Raw genomic sequence first — 19,483 nt, forward strand, 5'->3', positions numbered from 1 at the left:
CGCCACTGCCTCCATCACATGTTGTTTTGTGTCTTCATTGTTTGAGGTTCTTTATTTAGATTTAGCTCAGTGACACAAACTGAGCAAACTGGATCGACAGCTTGTGCTTGAGCTAAAATCAACTGTCAATGTGAATGTCAAACAAATCCCAGGTTTAATTAAGAGTTTAAGTTTAATGAAGAGAGAAAAGAAATATTTTCTTTTCTAAAGTAACTCAGCATGTGTCAATGAAGCCAATTTACTTCACTCAAGCACTAGGCCCCCTGTTGACAGATATTAATTTTACAGTAACAACTTCTTCATTTGCATAGAAAATAGGCTGTGATAACACCAAGAACTGTGTCAGTTGAATTTTTCTTTAGGACGTGCAAGCAATTTATACCAAGCAGCGATCACCGTTTAAAACCAAGGGTTTTGACTAAAGACTAAACTTTCTGTTCTAAACAACCTTGTTTCTTGAATAAAAATATTTATAAAGCGTAACGTCGTCTTACCTGCAGGTACATCACCTCACTTCAAACCGACTCTCAGCCCATCACTGACGTATTCCACTTTATCGTCTACGATGCTGACAACAATCGACTGGAAAACCAGATGTTTACCATAACTATTACTGCCTCACTCAGAAGACTGCCCCCAGTGGTCACTGTACATGGTGGCATCAAGGTCAACACACACAAGAACAGAGACATTTTATCTAAGACACTGGTGGATGTTTCCATGTGAGCTATAATCAACAATTGACATATTATTTTCCACTTTCTTTCTTTCGTCACATCTAGGTCCAGGAGGGTGGTCGTGTGCAGTTGTCAACCAATCACATCATTGTTTCGGACCTTGACACACCCAGAAAGGAGCTGCTGGTGTGGCTTGTCAGTCCTCCTAAATACGGCTTCATTGAAAACACCAGGCCAGGTGAGAATCTTTGCCTTGTTGTTTGTAGCTGCAGCTCAGTGTCATTTCTCACACTGGTCACACACTGTGTCCCTTGTGTTCACTTTTCTGTTAGAAATCACGGAACTTTACCTATTTCCTGGTACAAATTCTAGCACCTCAAGTCTAGACTTGAGTCATCTTCACAGCTTTTGATTGCTGTGTTTTTCCCCCTTTCCACCAGGAGGCTCAATTGGTGGCTCGAGGGTCATCACACCTGAAGTTCCTTTTTCATTTGAGGACCTGACGTCTGACTACATCTTCTACGTTCAGAACAGTGACCTAGAAACTGCAGTGAAGCAGGACGTTTTCAGCTTTTACATCAGTGATGGACACACCCAGACGGAGGCCTTCAATGTGGAGATCAACATTCAGGTAAAACAGCTCATTACATTTATCAAATGTAAACACTATGACATTGACTTTGATGTGGGACTAAGAATGTTTCCCAGTGACTAGTCTGGTGTTTTTTGGACGATTATAGATTCTATAGTATAAGCTTAGAATAGACCTGCCACTAGGGGGTGCATTAGATTAAAAAAGATGTGTTGGCGATTTAGGTTTTTTTTTAATTGCTATGTTTTAATAAAGACATGAATTAAACTTGTTGTGAGCTATGCTAGGCCAAAAAGGCCAAGTTAAAAATAGCAAACAGTTAAATTGTATCCTATAAATCTTATCTATAAAACTATAAATATACTAAACATTACTTGAATGTATCTAACAATATCTGTTTCATTTTCTGTTCATGTGTCATATGTGCATGGGCACATGAAGAGCAAAGAGGACACTCAGCCCATGGTGTCAGTCAGCAGCATCCACGTGGAGGAAAATTCAGGTGTCGTCATCACGAACTCCTCTCTCACGGTCAGAGACCATGACACACCGGAGAACGAGATCCTGTTCACCATCATCAGAATTCCTACCTACGGTGAGCACCATTAGTTTCTTATTGCTGTGTGCAGAATTTAAATCATAACAGCCTCCCCAACCGTAAATCGAGACATCCCCATCAATCTGTTGGCCACTGAGAGGAAAAAGGCTTAGCATGAACCTGCTTTTTTAACGAGACAAATTACTGAGACGCAGTTTAAATCATGACAAGTTCGTGTCTGAGGTTTTTTTCTGCCATTTCTGTTAAAGCCGATGTTCTTTTTATGTCATCACACACAACTAACGAGAGATTTATGAAGGAAACATTTTTTTTAATACAATACTGTATTAAAAACCCCACCTAAATCTTTATTTAAAAAGTGGCCGGAGGAAAATAAAACAGTGTCAATTAATTTGGCTGCCCCCAAACACCATCTGTGGGCCCTGACCCAGCTCTGCAGCAGAAAACTGATCAAGTGCTGAGTGAAAAAAAATAGTAAGACACACACACTAACACCTACACACACATACAGGGACACACATTAATCACACTTCTCACTCTGTTTTTTGACCGCAGCTGAGGTTTTTGCTCTGCCAAGTGTAATTTTACTCATCCAACATTCATGCTAAAGTTCTGCTGCCCACATGCATCAATGATGAAATGAAATCACCATGAACTATAAATAAACATAGAAAAAGTATATTAAATAATTAAATAATTCACATTTAATATTCAGTCCACAGACCATCTCATATTGTCTGCAGTATGAATGCTGGCCAGTAGGGGCTGACATTCATCAACATCCATTGAAAATGAAATTGAAAAATCGCCTAGTGTGGATAAGTTTGATTGGCTTGCATCACAGTCACTCCTCCATTCCACCATCCTAATGCAGCGGCTGAAATATGTTCAGTGCATATTTAACATTTTACAGCTGACTAATCAGGGACATCAGCTGGGAACCCAGTCAAATCACTAAAAGGAGAATCCTTCAGCTCCAACCATCTTTTTTTTTGGTGTGTTATAATTTACTCCTCACCAAAATACTTGTTGAAAATAATAATCATGTTACTTATCACCTTATAACAAACAAAAGCATGTACCGTATTATATTGTTATTTCTGTTTTGGTAAATTCATTTACACATATTGAGTAAATTAGTAAAATGTACTATGCTATTTGGGTACATACGTATGTTTTTGTAGTTGTGTCCATGTTGAAAAACAACGAAAAACACTGCCTTATACATAGTCTGACAAACTAAACAAGAACTAAAACTATATAAAAAATAATCATATAGGTTTCACAAAGGTATTTATTTTCATTCATGTTTCTGGACTGCAGCTGTCAGACTTTTTTTCAGAACACCAACCTGGAGGAGAACAGGGTCATAAACTGCAGGAGCCAAACAGACACTGCCGTAAAACGGCTGACACTGTTGTAAAAACCACTGATGCGGCAATAAAATTAGCAAAAGTGCTGTAAAAACACAGATATTAATGACTGACACAGACATAAAACCAGTGAAGGGTTTGTCTGACTGGGCCGCGATAAGTGATGATACAGAGACACACACACACAAAGACACACGTAGTAAGATTATCGTTATGAATTCTTTATTTATGAACTGGTTAATTACTAATGTTTATTTATTTTTTTAATTATAATTTTGTAGATTTTAAAACGGTCATATGGCAAAGGTAGAAAGTGTATTAATGCATAAAGTCATTTATGCAGTGAATTTCTGTACTCTGTGATGGATGTGTGAACTTCTTATCTAATCAGAGTCATTATTATTTGCAACTTTTATTATGTGTAACAATTCTGGCTATGTTTTTTTCCTTGCTCCAGATTTAAAGTTATATTTTAGCTAAGTTTAAGCTGTCACATTTATTACCTTTTACTGCCTCTGTTTTTGACTAACTGTCAGACCAGGCTAAAGGCTATGAGCTAAAACATTATCATATTTGCCTCAGGAAAACTACGTCGACGTCAGTTTTACTCTCAGCCACTGCAGAGCGGTCGCATCCTGGAGCAGGGCTCAACCTTCACGTACCAGGATGTTCTGGATCAGCTGCTGGTATACACACCCGAGATCGTCAGCGGGGGAGTGGACGAGATGGGCTTCACCCTGACCGATGGTGTAAACACACACACAGGACGTCTGGAGTTTACCATGGATGTACGGTCCAAGGATGACAGTCAACAGGGGTCTGCAGCTGTCAGCAGGTGAGAGGGGTAAGGGGGAGCTGACAAAAGAGTTCAGGGATTTTCATTGGCCCTGTTAGACATTAACCTGAATCTGATGCCATGGACATCATGTCCACATTTGAATTCCACTACCTGACAGTTTATCAGTAAGGTCTTTTGATTTAAAACACTAAACGGTTTCACTGATTAAGGATTTGCGTTTGAAATCCCCCACTTATCATTACCTCTATGACACAAACTAACCAATAGGGGGCAACAGAAGACCTGCCCCCCCATTTCCCTGTGATGGAAATCGGTTCGCAAAACTGAAGGAGAAGAATCTTATCATTATGACACCATTGTAGAGATTAGTTTTAAAATCTCCAGTTTTACCACTAACATTTTCACAAATCTAAAAAGGGTCTGACAAATTCCTAGATTACATTTCTCTTTTTTTCAGGATCTTCTTCTAAGGTCACAGAGCAGAACCTGAAGGGCACAGACATTGACTCCGACAGCCTGAAGCTCCGTTACATCCTCACAAAAGATCCTCCGTCAGGAAAACTCCAGTTGAGCAGAAACGGACGTCTAGAGAAAGTGTCTGTCAAAGGTCCAGTTCAGAGCTTCACACAGGACGATGTCAGCAAAGGTGGAAAAAGGGTTTCTGCATTCACTAATTTAAACCTTAATTAAACATTCTAGTGATTATTTCATTTTTCTTTTCTGATTTTTGAATATTTACCAAGGTTTTTGTTTGTGATTCATATTGCATCGTGAGTTGAGTGTATTGTGACATCCCTATTTCTCAATCTTGTTGTTAAACCAGAGTTTACCAACCTTCCTAGTTCCCTTGCACATTATTAAGGCATGTTCTGTCCTAGGCCCGTTCAGTTGAATAGAACCCTGCTATACCTGCAGAAATTGAAGAAAGACACACAAGATGCCATTCTTCCACAGCTCTGAGTCTCTCGCTTTTTTCAAATCTTTATAGCCATTTGCTGCCACCTAGTGGAAGGGTATTTAATTGTTCTGCATTTGATGGGGGTATTAACAAACAAGGACACATTATATGCAGAAAATAAATAATATTTTTTGAGACCAACTAAGTGTAATTGGATCGTTTTCCACAGCACAGCTGATGATCTGTCACACCCCACTTTTTCTTGGGAATAACTGGGTTAAGGACACCGTTTTTGGTGTGAGCTACAGAAGCCCAATTTGACATTTTTTACACAGGTTTTGATCAAATAAGTGTAGATCCAACGGGATCATTAAAAGACCACGTGAGAATGAGAATTAAAAAAGACAGATTTGTTTGTTCAGAAGTTGTTTTTGAACATTTTGACCTGGAGCTTTATTTGACCGTGAAGTCCACATGTGCATGTGTATCCTGCAGGTCTGCTGCAGTACAGTCATGAGAAAGGAGAGAAGGGAGGCAGCCTGTTGTTCAAGTTCAACCTAGTGGACCCAGAGGGAAACAAACTGATCGATCAGTCGTTCTTCATCAGTGTCCTCGGTATGTTTTCTCCCCTTTCTCTCTGTTCTTCTTCTTCTTCTTCTTCTTCACCGTAGATCAAATGAAAAGAGACACAGGAGAAAGGAGGCAATTACTGCTCCCATGTATCTCTGGAACACACACACACTGAATCCAAATTGTGTTGTAGAAACAAAAAATAGCTTAAATTTAGAACAAAGGTTTTTATTGGTAAACAAACCATGTGTTGTTTATTTTTATACAGGTGAAGGTTCATTATTATTGAATGTGATCTTGATTAATGCAATAAGGTTCACTTAGCTCTGCCAGACATGTTAGTGCCCCAACTGTTAGAAGTAAACTGAGCATGATGTACACAACCTTACGTCTATTATATCCTGAAGTCTATGTCTACATCTGTATTTGAATACTTACACATTTTGCCAGTCATGCGCTCTCTTGCATCAAATTCCATGCAGCAAATCATTGGTTTTACAGGAATAAATTCCCCATCACAAAACCAGTTCACACTTATTTATGTTGGCAGCACTGAATCAGCAGTATCTGTTCCTAGGCGATCTGAAATCACTGAGTGTCCCTTTGCACTTTGTTGAGTGACAGGGAGTATTTTTTATAAACTCCACTTTTCTGCAGGATATGCAAATTGTGGATAAAAACACTTGTTTGTTTGTGTCCTAAAGTTTGTCTCGGTTGGTAAATTAAGTGTCTAAAATGTGTGTCTGCCTCAGAAGCTGATGTTGTTGTTGTTTATTGTTGAAAATGGCTTCTTTTTTTCTTTTTTTTTTTTGTTCAACTCAGCATCTTGATTCTGTCTGCCAACTTTTTACCCCATGTCTCCTCCTGCCATACTTAGCTCTGACCTTCCACTATTTTATCGCATCTATTTGGTGACTGCCACTCTTTCTCTCCTCATTTTCTGGTAATGTTCTTTACAGGTGTTCTTTCTCACTCCTGGAGCTCCAGCTGCTCCTCCTGTCCTCACACATCAGTTTTTAATCTGTCTTTTTCACTGGCATTTTATCTCCAGGTATAAAGAATCATCTCGCTATATTTATAGTAATCATTAAAGTAATCATTTTCTTGGTGTGCTTTCTGCAGAGGACCGACTTCCTCCGTCTGTGGTGGTGAACAAAGGTCTGGTACTGGATGAGAACACGGTGAAGAAGCTGACCACGCTGCAGCTGTCTGCCAGTGACCAGGACAGTGAACCGGGAGAACTGGTCTACAGGATCACCAAACAGACAACTCTGGGTCACCTGGAGCATGTCAGCAACCCAGGTAGGTCCAGAAGATCACAGGTCAATGTTCCTGTGTGGGATTAAGATGTTTCTCACAGTACCATGTCATAGCCCTGGCTCAGAGAGCAAGACAAAAATGGGAGACCACACACTTTTAAGTAACTTAAAACAAAAATATTTATTTTCTAACCAAATATCACAAACCAAACAGGAAGCAGGTGCTCTGAGAAATGGTCGGAGAGAGAAAGAATGAGAAGGAGGAGCCAGTTAAATAACCTAGGCCCAGCCTTCCAGGTGCACATCCAATTAGTAGCTCCACCCATCTACCTGGAAAAACCTAAAAGAAAACAGACACACCAAGAAATGACCAGAAAAGAGGACGGGGTCGTCACAACCAGAAACTCCTGTTTGTTTGTTCCTATAGTGAGGTCAACAACAACATTAATAGTAATAATAATAAAGAAGAATATACCACTGGCCGTGATCGTGTTGTCCGTAGTTCAATTCCCTCTGCATATAAACATTCAATTAGAGCCAGACAGAACTCTGGTCTGAAAACAACATAAACACTCCCTGTGACTAAGAGCAAACTGTGTCCATTAATATTAATTAAAGGGGGAAATCCTTTGGTCTTTTTTTGAGAAATGATGTTAACATTTGCATGATCCAACAAATGGGATTAAAAACAAATCCTAAAACAAGTCCAGACTATTTGGAGTAGAAAATTGTAGCAACAGCGAGGGTATAGTCAGTTGACTTTGTTTTTGTGTTTACACACAGACAAATGTTTGATTGGTCTAATTAAACATTGTTTTCTACTGTTTTATTATCATAGGGTGAGGAGGAGCTGCAGACTGATTAGTTCCTGCATATTTGCAAAGAGAGAGAGAAAAAAACGTGTTGAGAACATATTAAAAAAAAATACAACCAACTGAGATAGAAATGTTTAAAATCAAAAGAATGAAGGACTGTGTTCTGGAATAACTTCTTCTCTCTTTCTGAAAGGAACTAAGATCAGTACTTTCACTCAGGCTGATCTAGTGTCACGCAGCATCCAGTACGTCCACACCAGTGAAGAAGAAAAACATGCGGACCAGTTTTCTTTCACTGTTTCTGACGGGACAAATGAGGTAAAACTATCCAAAATCTAAAATATCTACAAACCTTGTTAAGGTGATTCGGTGTCTGTATGAACCAGGTGGTTCCTTGTGGAGAACCGATTATTCTCTGGGTCAAAATGCTCTGACACGGTCAAAGCCTCTAAGAAAAAAAACAAACAAACTCAGCAGTTAAGATAAAATTCATGTTTGCCTGGCTGTGCAAACCTCCCACAACAAAATCCACAGAGAAAATAAATAACCTGAGTTCACAGTAATAGGACCTTGTGGTCTCTGCTGCTTCATGCGGCTGTTTGTGTCACTAAAGAACATTTTAACAGATAATTTCAAACACTGAAGTAGAAAAATTGTAAATTTGATCATAGTGATAAAGGCCAATTTTTATAGTACAGTGGCCCGAGCCTCATTAAATATTAACACTATGTAAGTTTAATTAACCTCACACACACAACGTTTGTCTTCATTTCTCTGTTTTAAAAACTCCTCCATAGTTTTTGCTATAGCATATATTGGAGCTTGTGAAATAACTAATTGATGCATCACTGCCATCACGTGGTTTAAAGCTGCATTGTAACTGAACTTCTCATGGGCAACAAACAGTATCTCTGGTGGCTTCAGTTAATGAACCCATGGTCCACAGGTGCGAAACTGAAGGTTTTTTTGCGGCCCTCTACGTAGCTCTAGCAACCCAACTTTGGGCCGCAGCCCTATAGTTAGGAATCACTGACTTAAACTATTATGAAATAATAATAATAAAATTAATTATGTTAAAACCTTCTGATATAACATCCAACATATTTGGGTTTTATTAATTTTTTCTCTTGGATTTTGGTCTGGTACAGCATGTGTAAAAAAAAATCATAATAAACTATAATCTGTCTGTTGAACTCATTGAGAAGTTCCTGAAGATATATAATCATTCCATATATTGGAATTGTATTGATTATACAATTACCGGTATGTATTAAAAATCTATATTTTAAATTAATGTGCATTTACAAACATGTAAAATTCCACTGTATCTTTTTAATGTTCTTTGTGTTGTGTTTGGTCAGGTTGCTCAGAGCTTTTACATCACCATCAAACCTGTAGATGACTCACTGCCTCTGCTCCATGTTCCTGGAATGAGAGTCCAGGAGGGTGTGAGGAAAACCATCACAGAGTTTGAGCTGAAGGCAACTGATGCAGACACTGAGGCAAGTAAACAATGTACAATCCTATAAAATAAATATAGCCATATACTTACATGGACTATCGTATTATTATACTGTAATCATATTATATACTGTACTCACGAAAAGGTGACATTTCAGTGTTGAATGGGTTAGAGTTATTGGATGTTTATGAAGGAGGATTGAATGTTGATTTAATGTGTTAGGTTGAAGTGGTAATGTGGATGTTAGTACTGAAGGTCATATGTTAAGTGGAAATGATCAAAGTGGATGTTTGTGTTTAAGGCCAGAAGGTCATTTTAAAGACACTGGTCAGGTTTTTCACTCCTATACACCAGAGAACAGGAAAAGTACTTTGATTCTCAAATCACAGAAAAGTGATTTCAGGGGGGATATGTGGTAGAGAAAAACATCATGTAAAGAATAACAGGAAACGCCAAGCACTGACAAAAAGAAGCTGTTGCTATATTTTGACATGTTCATCAGGACTAACTGATGTCAGAATAACAGGAAGACTGGAGACTTGCACTGGCAAGAACAGGTCAAATGACCTGGGTAAATGTGAGCCAAATATTAGGCAACATCTTCATGTTGGCGTCTGGAAAGTGTCTGACCATGTTTGGTCAGAACAACAGCCAAATGTGACCATGTTTTGTCTATGCCTATAAGAAGGATCAGCATGTATCAGATGTTGGGATTTGTTGGTGAATGTTCAGATGAGATTCGTTGTTGGACCTGCCATGGTCAGAAACCTTTAATACAGTCTCTCTCTCTTTCTACAATAGTTGGAGCTGGAGTTGTTATGGAGTTGCCCAACATCATGGTACCACAATACAAATATGTGCAAAAAAAGCAATAAATTAAAAATATCTATAAAAATAATGTAAATAGTTCTAGCACTACACTGGATGGTGGGATGTATTCTTGCCTTACAGCAAAAAGATCAGGGATTTGAACCATGGCTGTTTCTAATGATGGTCACTATAACACACTAGGAATATATTTATATTTTAATTTTTTCTCTTGTGTCATAAATGGGTTATTATCTCTGACCATGTGATCAGGTAGCAAACCAGTTTCATGTCTGATAAGTGCAGAAAGTCAAGTAAATTTGAATAATAGTTGTCACTAATTGTCCACTAATTTTCTCACACTTAGGCAGAGTCCATCATCTTCACAGTTGTCCAGCCTCCGCGCCACGGCGCTATCGAACGGACCAGCAATGGTCAGCATTTTAGACAGACCAGCAGCTTCAGCATGGACGACCTCTACCAGAACCGTATCAGTTACAACCACGACGGTTCAAACTCTCTGAAGGACCGATTCAGCTTCACTGTGAGCGACGGAACCAATGTCCTCTTCATGGTGGAGGACGGAGGAAAAGAGGTGAGGGCAGACACTTGTCAGAGCTGCTGGGTGACACATTTAACTCTGAGAGAGGTTTCCATCTTCAACATGTCTTAGAACAGACTGACAATCTAAAGAGGTTTGTGTGTGTGTCTGTGGGCTTGTTTGTGTAGGTCAGCCTCTGTGCGGAATGTGTGTGTGTGAAATATTCCTGACATTTTTATTGCAGTGAGATGATTGGATGGGCAATGTAAGAGCTTTTTTGTTGCTGCCACTCTGAGACTGAGCGAGCACGTGTACATGCACAGGTTTGACCTTTGTATGTCAGCAGTGGTGAATCAGCGTTTTGTTTGCGCGTGTCTTTCTTCGGCCTTTCGTCTGACTTGTTTTTGTCATTAATTGAACATCATGTATAAAAGTTTCCCTCTTTTCCAATGTTTTTAGTTTCTGAGAAGTACAAATGAGCATTTTAAATTAATCAAAGTTTTATAAATTGATCTGTAAAACAATTGGTACATTTCCATAGCCTGGCCTTTTGATATCTTGGTCAACTGTTTACGGTCCACTTAAAATTTTGTTTCCAGTTTTTATATCTGGTTTTTGTATATCATTAATATTTGATTCATTATTTTGGACTAGTCAGGCTGAGTTCTTTGCCACCTCTTTAAAACATTTAGTTTCTCAGCTTTATTTTTATTCTATAAGGGCTGAATTTTACTGTGTTTAACAACTTCTAAGCTACGTTTTAATTTACCAAAGTTTAGACTATTAATTTAAATGACTTTTGCTGTAATCCTCACCTATGGGTGTTTTAGGATCAAATTACATATTTAGTGGTACAGACCAGTCTGCCAGTGCTTTTGTCTGACCCCTCTAGTATAATATATATTGCACTGCCCCCGGGGGGGTGTTTATTCGACTACATCAACAATGTCAGCAGTGTGGAGGTATTTTAACATCAGGGCAGAAGACAAAAAAAAAAAAAACCTACTGTGAGATTTGTTCTGTTCAGAGACAAGAAATTTCCACACTGTGGATCAATGATGAGTCTACACCTCAACCAGTCACTTATTATTGTGAATAATTTAATAATTTGTATATTGAAACATGGAAATACCGTAGTAGAAAAATAGGAGACAGTGGATTTCTTTGGTGTAAAAATTCTGCTCACTTTCCGGCAGCATTTGCTATGTTCATTGATGTATAGTCAAATGTGGTGAGTGTATCAACTGGAAGACTATGTTTAATACAGTGAAAATAATTTCTGTTTGGAGCCTGTGTAGGAAGTCTAACTGTATAGTTTAGAAAAGAGACTAGTGCGTGTGTGTCTGTGTGTTTGTGTGTGTGTGTGTGTGTGTGTGCATTCTTCTGTGTGTGTCATCTTTATAGTCACAGTTATGAGGAAAAATCTCAGGGTGAACTGCTCATCAATTTCATCATCCCCCGTGGTGCCACCTGTCTCTGCTAATGTCTTTATGATTTAAGTCAATGACAGAGAGCCCTGATATCTTTCACACAGACACACACAGGCTCCTGTTTATCACCCTGTCCTCTCCAGAGGACATCAGAGTGGACGCTTAGACGTGTCCTGCCGATGATGTTTGGTGACATTAACATCATTCCCACTGCAGCTGCTCTGTCATTAAATCATGGAACTACTCCTTTAGGACAGTCTGGACGAATCCCTCCAATGTCAAACCTGACCTTAATGGCATCTGTGCAATGAAAACGTCGGGGATGGGACCCTCCCCACTGATTTCTTGTCACCAGCAAGTCAGACATCATATCACAGTGAAACTGGAACTGTTTTTTATAACTTTAAAGGGATATTCAAGGTTTTTTGTCTGAGAAATATTGGGATGATTTCTCTGACTTTTTAACTCTCCAAAGATGACTCTGAGGTGTGGAAACAGCTTGTTTTCTTAGTACAAAGGTCACAGGGAGTCAGTGATTTTATTTTGGAGGCACCTTAGTCACTACTGTAAGTTGTATTATCAAATTTCAGTGTTTGAAATACTCCAGCGGTGACCCAAACTGACCACAGGAGGCACCAGTAGGCCAGTGGCAAATGTGTCCTTGTCTGTCTGAGTGGTTTATTAGTAAGTCCAGCACCGTATAAGGAATTTTGATGTTTTTTTGTATTTGTTCTTGATCACAGATCACAATACACATAAAAAAATGTTAATTTTTGGATTATATTTCCAGGTGCTGACAGCTGCACCACAGAAGTTTAAGATAGAGATTCTGCCTGTGGATAATGGGACACCCCGCATTGTCACTAACCTGGGACTGCAGTGGCTGGAGTACATGGATAACAAGGTAAAATAAAAATAAAAGCTCAGCCTGGAGTATATATTTCAGTAAACACATTTATTTTACCTGTTCTGTCGATTATTAATGTGTAACAGCTTTAAAATCATAATAAATTTATCCAGGACTCTGAATGAAGGAGTACCAAAAAGCTGCCAGTTATTATGGCAGTTATTATGTGTGATGTTTTTGTTCCCCCTAGTGGCCGAACGACATATTACAGTTTTAAACATATAAAAGATGATGTCATGAAATGAGATAATTGGAGATTAAATGAGACAAAATAATAAGACCGCCTTTTGTACTTTTAATATTTTCAAATGAGATCAACAGGAAGCTGGGGACAAGATGTCATGAATATGATGATGATATGATGATGATGATGATGATAATGTTATGATTTGCATTGCATTGCCAAACAAAAAACCAAAAAAACCAAAACAAAACCTCAAATTAAACCCTGACAAGATGATACAGAGTCAAGATGGGATTATTTGACAATAGTAAAAGTAAAGGTTAATTGAGAGTCATCTTGTTGTGCTGTGTTTTCAGGCGACCAATGTGATCAGTAAGAAGGAGCTGCTGACAGTGGATCCAGACACTGATGATGATCAGCTGGTTTATGAAGTGACTGATGAACCCAAACACGGATTCCTGGAGACCAAACTCAGACCTGGAAACACTGTGACTACATTTACACAAGGTAAACACACAAGCACGCGAGAACACATATACACACACTAACATACACACTGGCTGCATGACTTTTCATAGTCCTGGAGAAACCTAGAACCTCGAATTTTAAGCCTTTTGTTGTGTTTGTGTATAAACTAAACCTGTGCTCACTAAGATGGCTTTTATCTACACGCCAGAACTGAATGTGTACAAATACACAAACGCTTTAAGAGATTTTACTGTGAAGATAAAATGTTTTTTCAGAAGGAACCGGCCTATGGCTGCAGTTGATGAGTTTTAAATCATAACTATACTGTACATGTGATTAAACTAAACTGTCAGATGAAAAAACATACAAAACAAGTAGTCATTCAGGGCTGAAGACTGTAATCACACTCTCAACTCAGAATCTCAGTGTCAGTGGTTCTAATGATTTTTATTACATTGATCAGATTCATTGTCATGTCATGGCCTGACTGTTCCTCTGCTCTCTGCAGCTGACATCAACCTGGGTCTGATCCGCTACGTACTGCATCAGGAGAACTACCAGGAGACCATGGACACCTTCAAGTTCCTTGTGAGGGACAGTAAACCCAATACTGTCAGAGACAACGTCTTTCACATCCAGTGGTCCCTCATCAGCTTCCAACACAAAAGGTCTGTTCCCTGTCCAGAGCCGGGGTCTGTTGGCCTTTACTGTGATCAGACCATGTGTAATTGTTTTTTAAAATTGTTTTTAAGAAAAAATATTTTTTTTATGAAAACTACATTATAATTCTCAGCTTAATAATAAAAAACTGTCATTATAGATTAATTTAAGGGAATAAAACATTTTTAAATTTCAGGGAGAGTTGTAAATATTAAACCTTTGTCAGAATCTTCAAAATCCTAAAAATCCTAAAAAAACAATAGTTGGAATTTCTAATCTCCTGCTCCTTGTGTTTTGCAGCTACAATGTGAGTGAGAAAGCCAGTACAGTGGCAGTGACGGTAAAGCGAACAGGAAACCTGAACCAGTACGCTGTGGTGCTGTGCCGCACCGAGCAGGGCAGTGCCACCTCCACTGGCAGCATGGGGTCACAACCCGGTCAACAGGACTACGTGGAATACGCAGGACAGGTAAACCCAGACATTTACATTTCATTGATATTAAAGGTACTGGTAATGATACTTATCAGAAACATGATACATGTGATATGACATATGTAAAGGTGAAATTGAAATGTCAGCATATTTTATATTCAAAATAATTATAGTGATAAGATTTTATTTTTTATATTATTATTATTTGTAAACTAATTAAGGGGGCAGTGGTGGCTTAGTGGTTGAGGAAGCGGCCTTGGGTCTAGAAGGTTTCAGGTTCGATTCTTGCCAAGTTTCCACTGAGATGCTCTGAGCATGGCACTGTCCCCACACACTGCTGGTCCTTAAAGCTGCCCACAGTTCACTTTGGTGATGGGTTAAAAGCAGAGGTCACATTTGGTTGTGTGTGCTGTGTCACAATGACAAGTAGTTAACTTTCTTTATAGATTAAAAACACATTTATTTTAGAGATACAATATTGTAATTCTGTCAATAAAACCCAGAAATTGTATAATTAAATCATATAACAATTTCAGTGATAATTATGGGAATACAAGACTATATTTATAGAGCAAATGCAAGAAATCTAAAATTAAAAGGTATGGAATTAAAAATATCCATTCATCCATTTTCATCCGCTTATCCGTTACTTTGTTGCGGGGGCAGCAGTCGTCACCCAAATCACATTGCACCGTACCTAAACCTTTTTGCGGGTGGTGTGTCCACTGGAAGGTACCAACCACCGTAACCGGGATTCAAACTTGCCCAGGAGGTGAACCCTGGGGTTTTACACCAATGACAGAGACATTGCCTCTGGGCCAAAGCTCCACGGAATTAAAAATAACACATTTTAATTCAAATTAAATACATCTAAGATGTATTTAGTGTATTCTTAGCATAAGTTCATAATTCTGAGATTTGAAAAGTAAGAAATTTCAGATTCAAACAACACAGTAACTGTTTAATTCTTCAATGTTCTCTCAGGTCCAGTTTGATGAGCGTGAGGACACCAAAGTCTGCACCATCATCATTAATGACGATAAGGTGTTTGAGGGTGTGGAGAGTTTCCAGGTGGAGCTAAGCATGCCCGTCTATGCGCTGCTGGGCCACAACACCCGAGCTGTAGTCAACATTAACGACACTGAGGACGAGCCCAGACTGCAGTTCCACAAGAAGATCTACCATGTAAACGAGAGTAGTGGGTTCATTCACGCTCCTGTAGAGAGGAAAGGTATGGAAAACATCCTACAACCTGCTGTGGCGCTTTTCTTAGCAGCTAATTGCTAATGTTGTGACTGCAACGCTAATATTTTTTTTCGTTTATTCTTATGAAACTTGTTTTTTACTTACTTTTAGTTGTTTTGGCCAGTTTAATTTTATTTGAGTTATTTTGAGTTAATTTCAGCAACTGCAGGTTAACTTTTTATATATGTTTGTATAAATGTATGTAATTTCTCTTTTTAAATCTAACTTTATTTTTTACTACACCACCATTTCACACAATATTTAACTAAGAAATGTTTCTTTTTTTTAGCCTTAATCTGTGTCTGAGTCAATGTTCACTCAGATGTATTTTTGTAAGATTTCTGTCTCAGATGTAACAACAAACTTTGATAATTGATAATAATAACAGTTGAACATGAAACCAGTCTTAGATGTTGAGATGCAGGACAGGTGTTTTCTGACTCTGGAAGAAACAAAACCTTATTTTCTCTACCTTCAGGCGACACCTCCAGCACTGTGTCTGCTCTCTGCTACACTGTGGCCAAATCTGCACAAGGTAGCAGCCTCCATGCTCTGGAGTCTGGCTCAGATTACAAAAGCCGAGGCATGTCCAATGACAACAGGGTGGTCTTTGGACCTGGGGTTAGCATGTCTACCTGCGACGTGAAGCTGATTGACGACAGCGAGTACGAGTTGTCTGAAGAGTTCGAGCTGGTTCTGTCCGACGCCTCCGATAATGCCCGCATGGGTGACTTGACGGTAGCTATGGTGATCATCGATGGACCCAATGATGCTTCGACAGTGTCCCTTGGGAACGCCACGTTCACTTTTAGTGAAGCTGCAGGTCTGAGGTTTCACTTTGCTGTTGCTTTTGGATTAACAGAAACAAAAAGAAACGCACCTTTTATCACTTAACTACTGGACATTAACTTTGACATTTTACATGAGATTTAACAGTGAATTAAATTGAAATAAATAATTAATTTAAGATCACCTATTCTACTTCTACTTCCAAATATTTGAAGAATATCTCTTCTCAGCTCAGTCTCACTGTTAAACAGATCCTTCTAGGAAAAGAAGTTTATAAATTACTTAATAATGGATTTATTCCACAATGTTTCCCTTTCCCCTTTAAACACCAGGAACTATTGAAATTCCTGTGCTGCGCCATGGCAGTGATCTGTCCTCGCTGACATCAGTGTGGTGCGCCACCCGACCTTCTGACCCGCCTTCAGCCAGTCCAGGTGTGGACTACATCCCCAGCTCAAAAAAGGTGGAGTTCAAACCTGGAAGAACGGAGGAGGTGAGAAAAAGAATTCTGCAGTAACATACTGTGTTACCATTAGGGCAAACATCTACGATGATAAAGACCATGTTTTTCTTTTCCACCACAGACGTGCAGTTTGACTATCATGGACGACATCCAGAACCCCAGCATTGAAGGACCCGAATCCTTTATCATCTTTCTTAGTTCTCCTCAGGGAGCAGTTCTGCAGGAGCCGTATGAAGCCGACGTTGTCATCACTGACACCTTCCAGGACAGTAAGTCTTACACCAAACTGTTGTTACTTTAAATCAGTGGTTCTCAAAGTTTTTTGGCCATGCTCCACAAATTATTAATGAAAATGTCATCTTTTGATTTTTTATTTTACAAAGGAAATGTTTACTTACATGTCTTTATGGTGTGGAAAATCCCTATATTTTATTTAACTAGCACACCCTCTAGTGGCAGCTTCATACTTTGGTAATCCCTGGTGTAAATCATTGAAAACAGTTCCATGTTCTTAGTGTCAGGGTATAGTGGTATCAGAGCTAGCTCCTGGTTCTTTCCCTGGTTCCTTTTAATGTGCCTGGAGCATTTAGACAACAGGACGATTAAATTAGATTAGATTAAACTTTATTGATCCCACTCTGGGGATACTGTTGATTTCATGATAGCAACAAATTATAGGTGCCTAGAGTTTCTGTTAGTAACATAAAATCATTTGGCGTTGGTATTAACACACTTTACCTTTCTTCGGCCCTACCTCACTGTCAGTTCCCAGCATGCAGTTTGAAAAGACTTCCTACACAGTGAAGGAGAGGGATGGTGTCCTCCATATCCCAGTTGTCCGCAGTGGTGACCTTTCCTTCAAATCGTCTGTGAGATGTTTCACCAGGACCATGTCAGCCATGGTGATGGACGACTTTGAGGAGAGACCAAACACTGACGCGTCCCAAATCATCTTCCTGAAAGGAGAGAAGGTACGAGAATTTTTACTTAAATGTTTACTTGGTGTATTTAGGGCAGTGGTGCCTTAGTGGTTAAGGAAGTGGACTTGGGTCCGGAAGGTTGCAGATTCAAATCCACCAGCTGCCAAGTTACCACTGAAGTTCTCTGAGCATGACACCGTCCCCACTCACTGCTCCCCTTAAAGCTGCCCACTGTTAACTTTGGTGATGGGTTAAAAGCAGAGGTCACATTTGGTTGTGAGTGCAGTGGTGTGTCACAATGACAAGGAGTTCACTTTCCTTTTTTTTCCTTTTGTGCTGAGGTTGTTTTGCTTACAAAATATTTTGGGTTTGTTAATTATCTCTAGGTTAAAAACTGCACAGTTCATGTCAACGATGACTCTATCTTTGAGCCCGAAGAAGAGTTCCAAGTGCATCTTGGGACACCTTTGGGTGACCACTGGAGCGGTGCCATGGTGGGAGCCAGTGACATTGTCACCATCACTGTCACCAATGATGAAGACGGTAAGCAGAGCTTTGCATTGACAAAGTTATAACTGAAGCTCATGGTCACTGTCTTGTCTATCACAACAAGCTTTATGTCAGGATTTTAAATTGGTTACTTCTAGGCCTGAGTCATAAACAGGTGGCAACACACTATCTTCTCCTCTTTCTGTAGCTCCCACCATTGAGTTTGAACAGGCTTCCTATCAGGTGAGAGAACCCCAAGGACCGGACGGCATTGAGGTACTTAACATCAAGGTGAACAGGCATGGGGATTTGGACCGGACTTCTAAAATCCGCTGTAGCACCCGTGATGGATCGGCCCAGTCTGGATTAGACTATAACCCCAACAGTCGAGTCCTAAAATTCATACCAGGTTAGAAGAAGAGTGCTATCACACAGCCATGTTTTTGATCAAGGAAAAGCAAATGTTTGATTTCCTCCTGGTATTTCCACAGGAATGGACCACATTATCTTCAAAGTGGAGGTTTTGTCCAATGAAGACAGGGAGTGGCATGAGTCCTTTTCATTGGTCCTGGGGCCTGATGACCCTGTGGAGGCAGTACTGGGTGAGATCACGGTGGCGACAGTAACCATTCTGGACCAGGAAGCTGCAGGAAGTCTCATTCTTCCAGCTCCACCCATCGTAAGAGAAGAAACATGACATAACATAACGTTTTCATAAAACACTGCAGCATTTATATTTGAATGTTTTTTTCATTACCTATTCTTTCCTTTCAGGTGGTCTCTCTTGCTGACTATGATCATGTTCAAGAAGTGACTAAAGAGGGCAGTAAGAAGACACCCTCACCTGGTTACCCTCTTGTCTGCGTCACACCCTGTGACCCCCATTACCCCAAATACCCAGTGATGAAGGAGCGCTGTGATGAGGCGGGAATTAACCAGACACAGCTTCATTTCTCCTGGGAAGTGGCAGCACCTACTGACACCAATGGTGCCCGCTCGCCTTTTGAGACAGTGACCGACACAACACCGTACACAAGTGTCAACCACATGGTAGGTTTATTTATAGCAGATAAATGCGTGAAGTGATGAACACAAGAAGAGTAGAGCCATTATTAATTTCATTTGGTTTCAATGCAGCAGGAA

The 19,483-nt window shown here is 39.5% G+C and overlaps 1 protein-coding gene across 1 annotated transcript in view; it reads left to right on the forward strand.

Annotated features, from left to right (window-relative positions):
- The window catches only part of fras1 (Fraser extracellular matrix complex subunit 1), a 98,962-nt gene that overhangs the window by 73,026 nt on the left and 6,453 nt on the right, over positions 1–19,483 (forward strand). The window contains 25 exon segments of the mRNA XM_008335639.3: positions 501–666; positions 783–915; positions 1,118–1,308; positions 1,711–1,864; positions 3,784–3,991; positions 3,993–4,036; positions 4,458–4,646; positions 5,394–5,513; positions 6,591–6,770; positions 7,736–7,860; positions 8,904–9,044; positions 10,179–10,406; positions 12,573–12,686; positions 13,230–13,380; positions 13,850–14,009; positions 14,302–14,470; positions 15,419–15,665; positions 16,158–16,502; positions 16,801–16,961; positions 17,053–17,200; positions 17,697–17,902; positions 18,238–18,394; positions 18,549–18,749; positions 18,832–19,019; positions 19,115–19,390. Of these exon segments, the coding sequence (XP_008333861.1) occupies positions 501–666; positions 783–915; positions 1,118–1,308; positions 1,711–1,864; positions 3,784–3,991; positions 3,993–4,036; positions 4,458–4,646; positions 5,394–5,513; positions 6,591–6,770; positions 7,736–7,860; positions 8,904–9,044; positions 10,179–10,406; positions 12,573–12,686; positions 13,230–13,380; positions 13,850–14,009; positions 14,302–14,470; positions 15,419–15,665; positions 16,158–16,502; positions 16,801–16,961; positions 17,053–17,200; positions 17,697–17,902; positions 18,238–18,394; positions 18,549–18,749; positions 18,832–19,019; positions 19,115–19,390 (4,402 nt within the window).

This window comes from Cynoglossus semilaevis, chromosome Z (assembly GCF_000523025.1).
Source record: "Cynoglossus semilaevis isolate Cse_v1.0 chromosome Z, Cse_v1.0, whole genome shotgun sequence".
Taxonomy (NCBI): Eukaryota; Metazoa; Chordata; class Actinopteri; order Pleuronectiformes; family Cynoglossidae; genus Cynoglossus; species Cynoglossus semilaevis.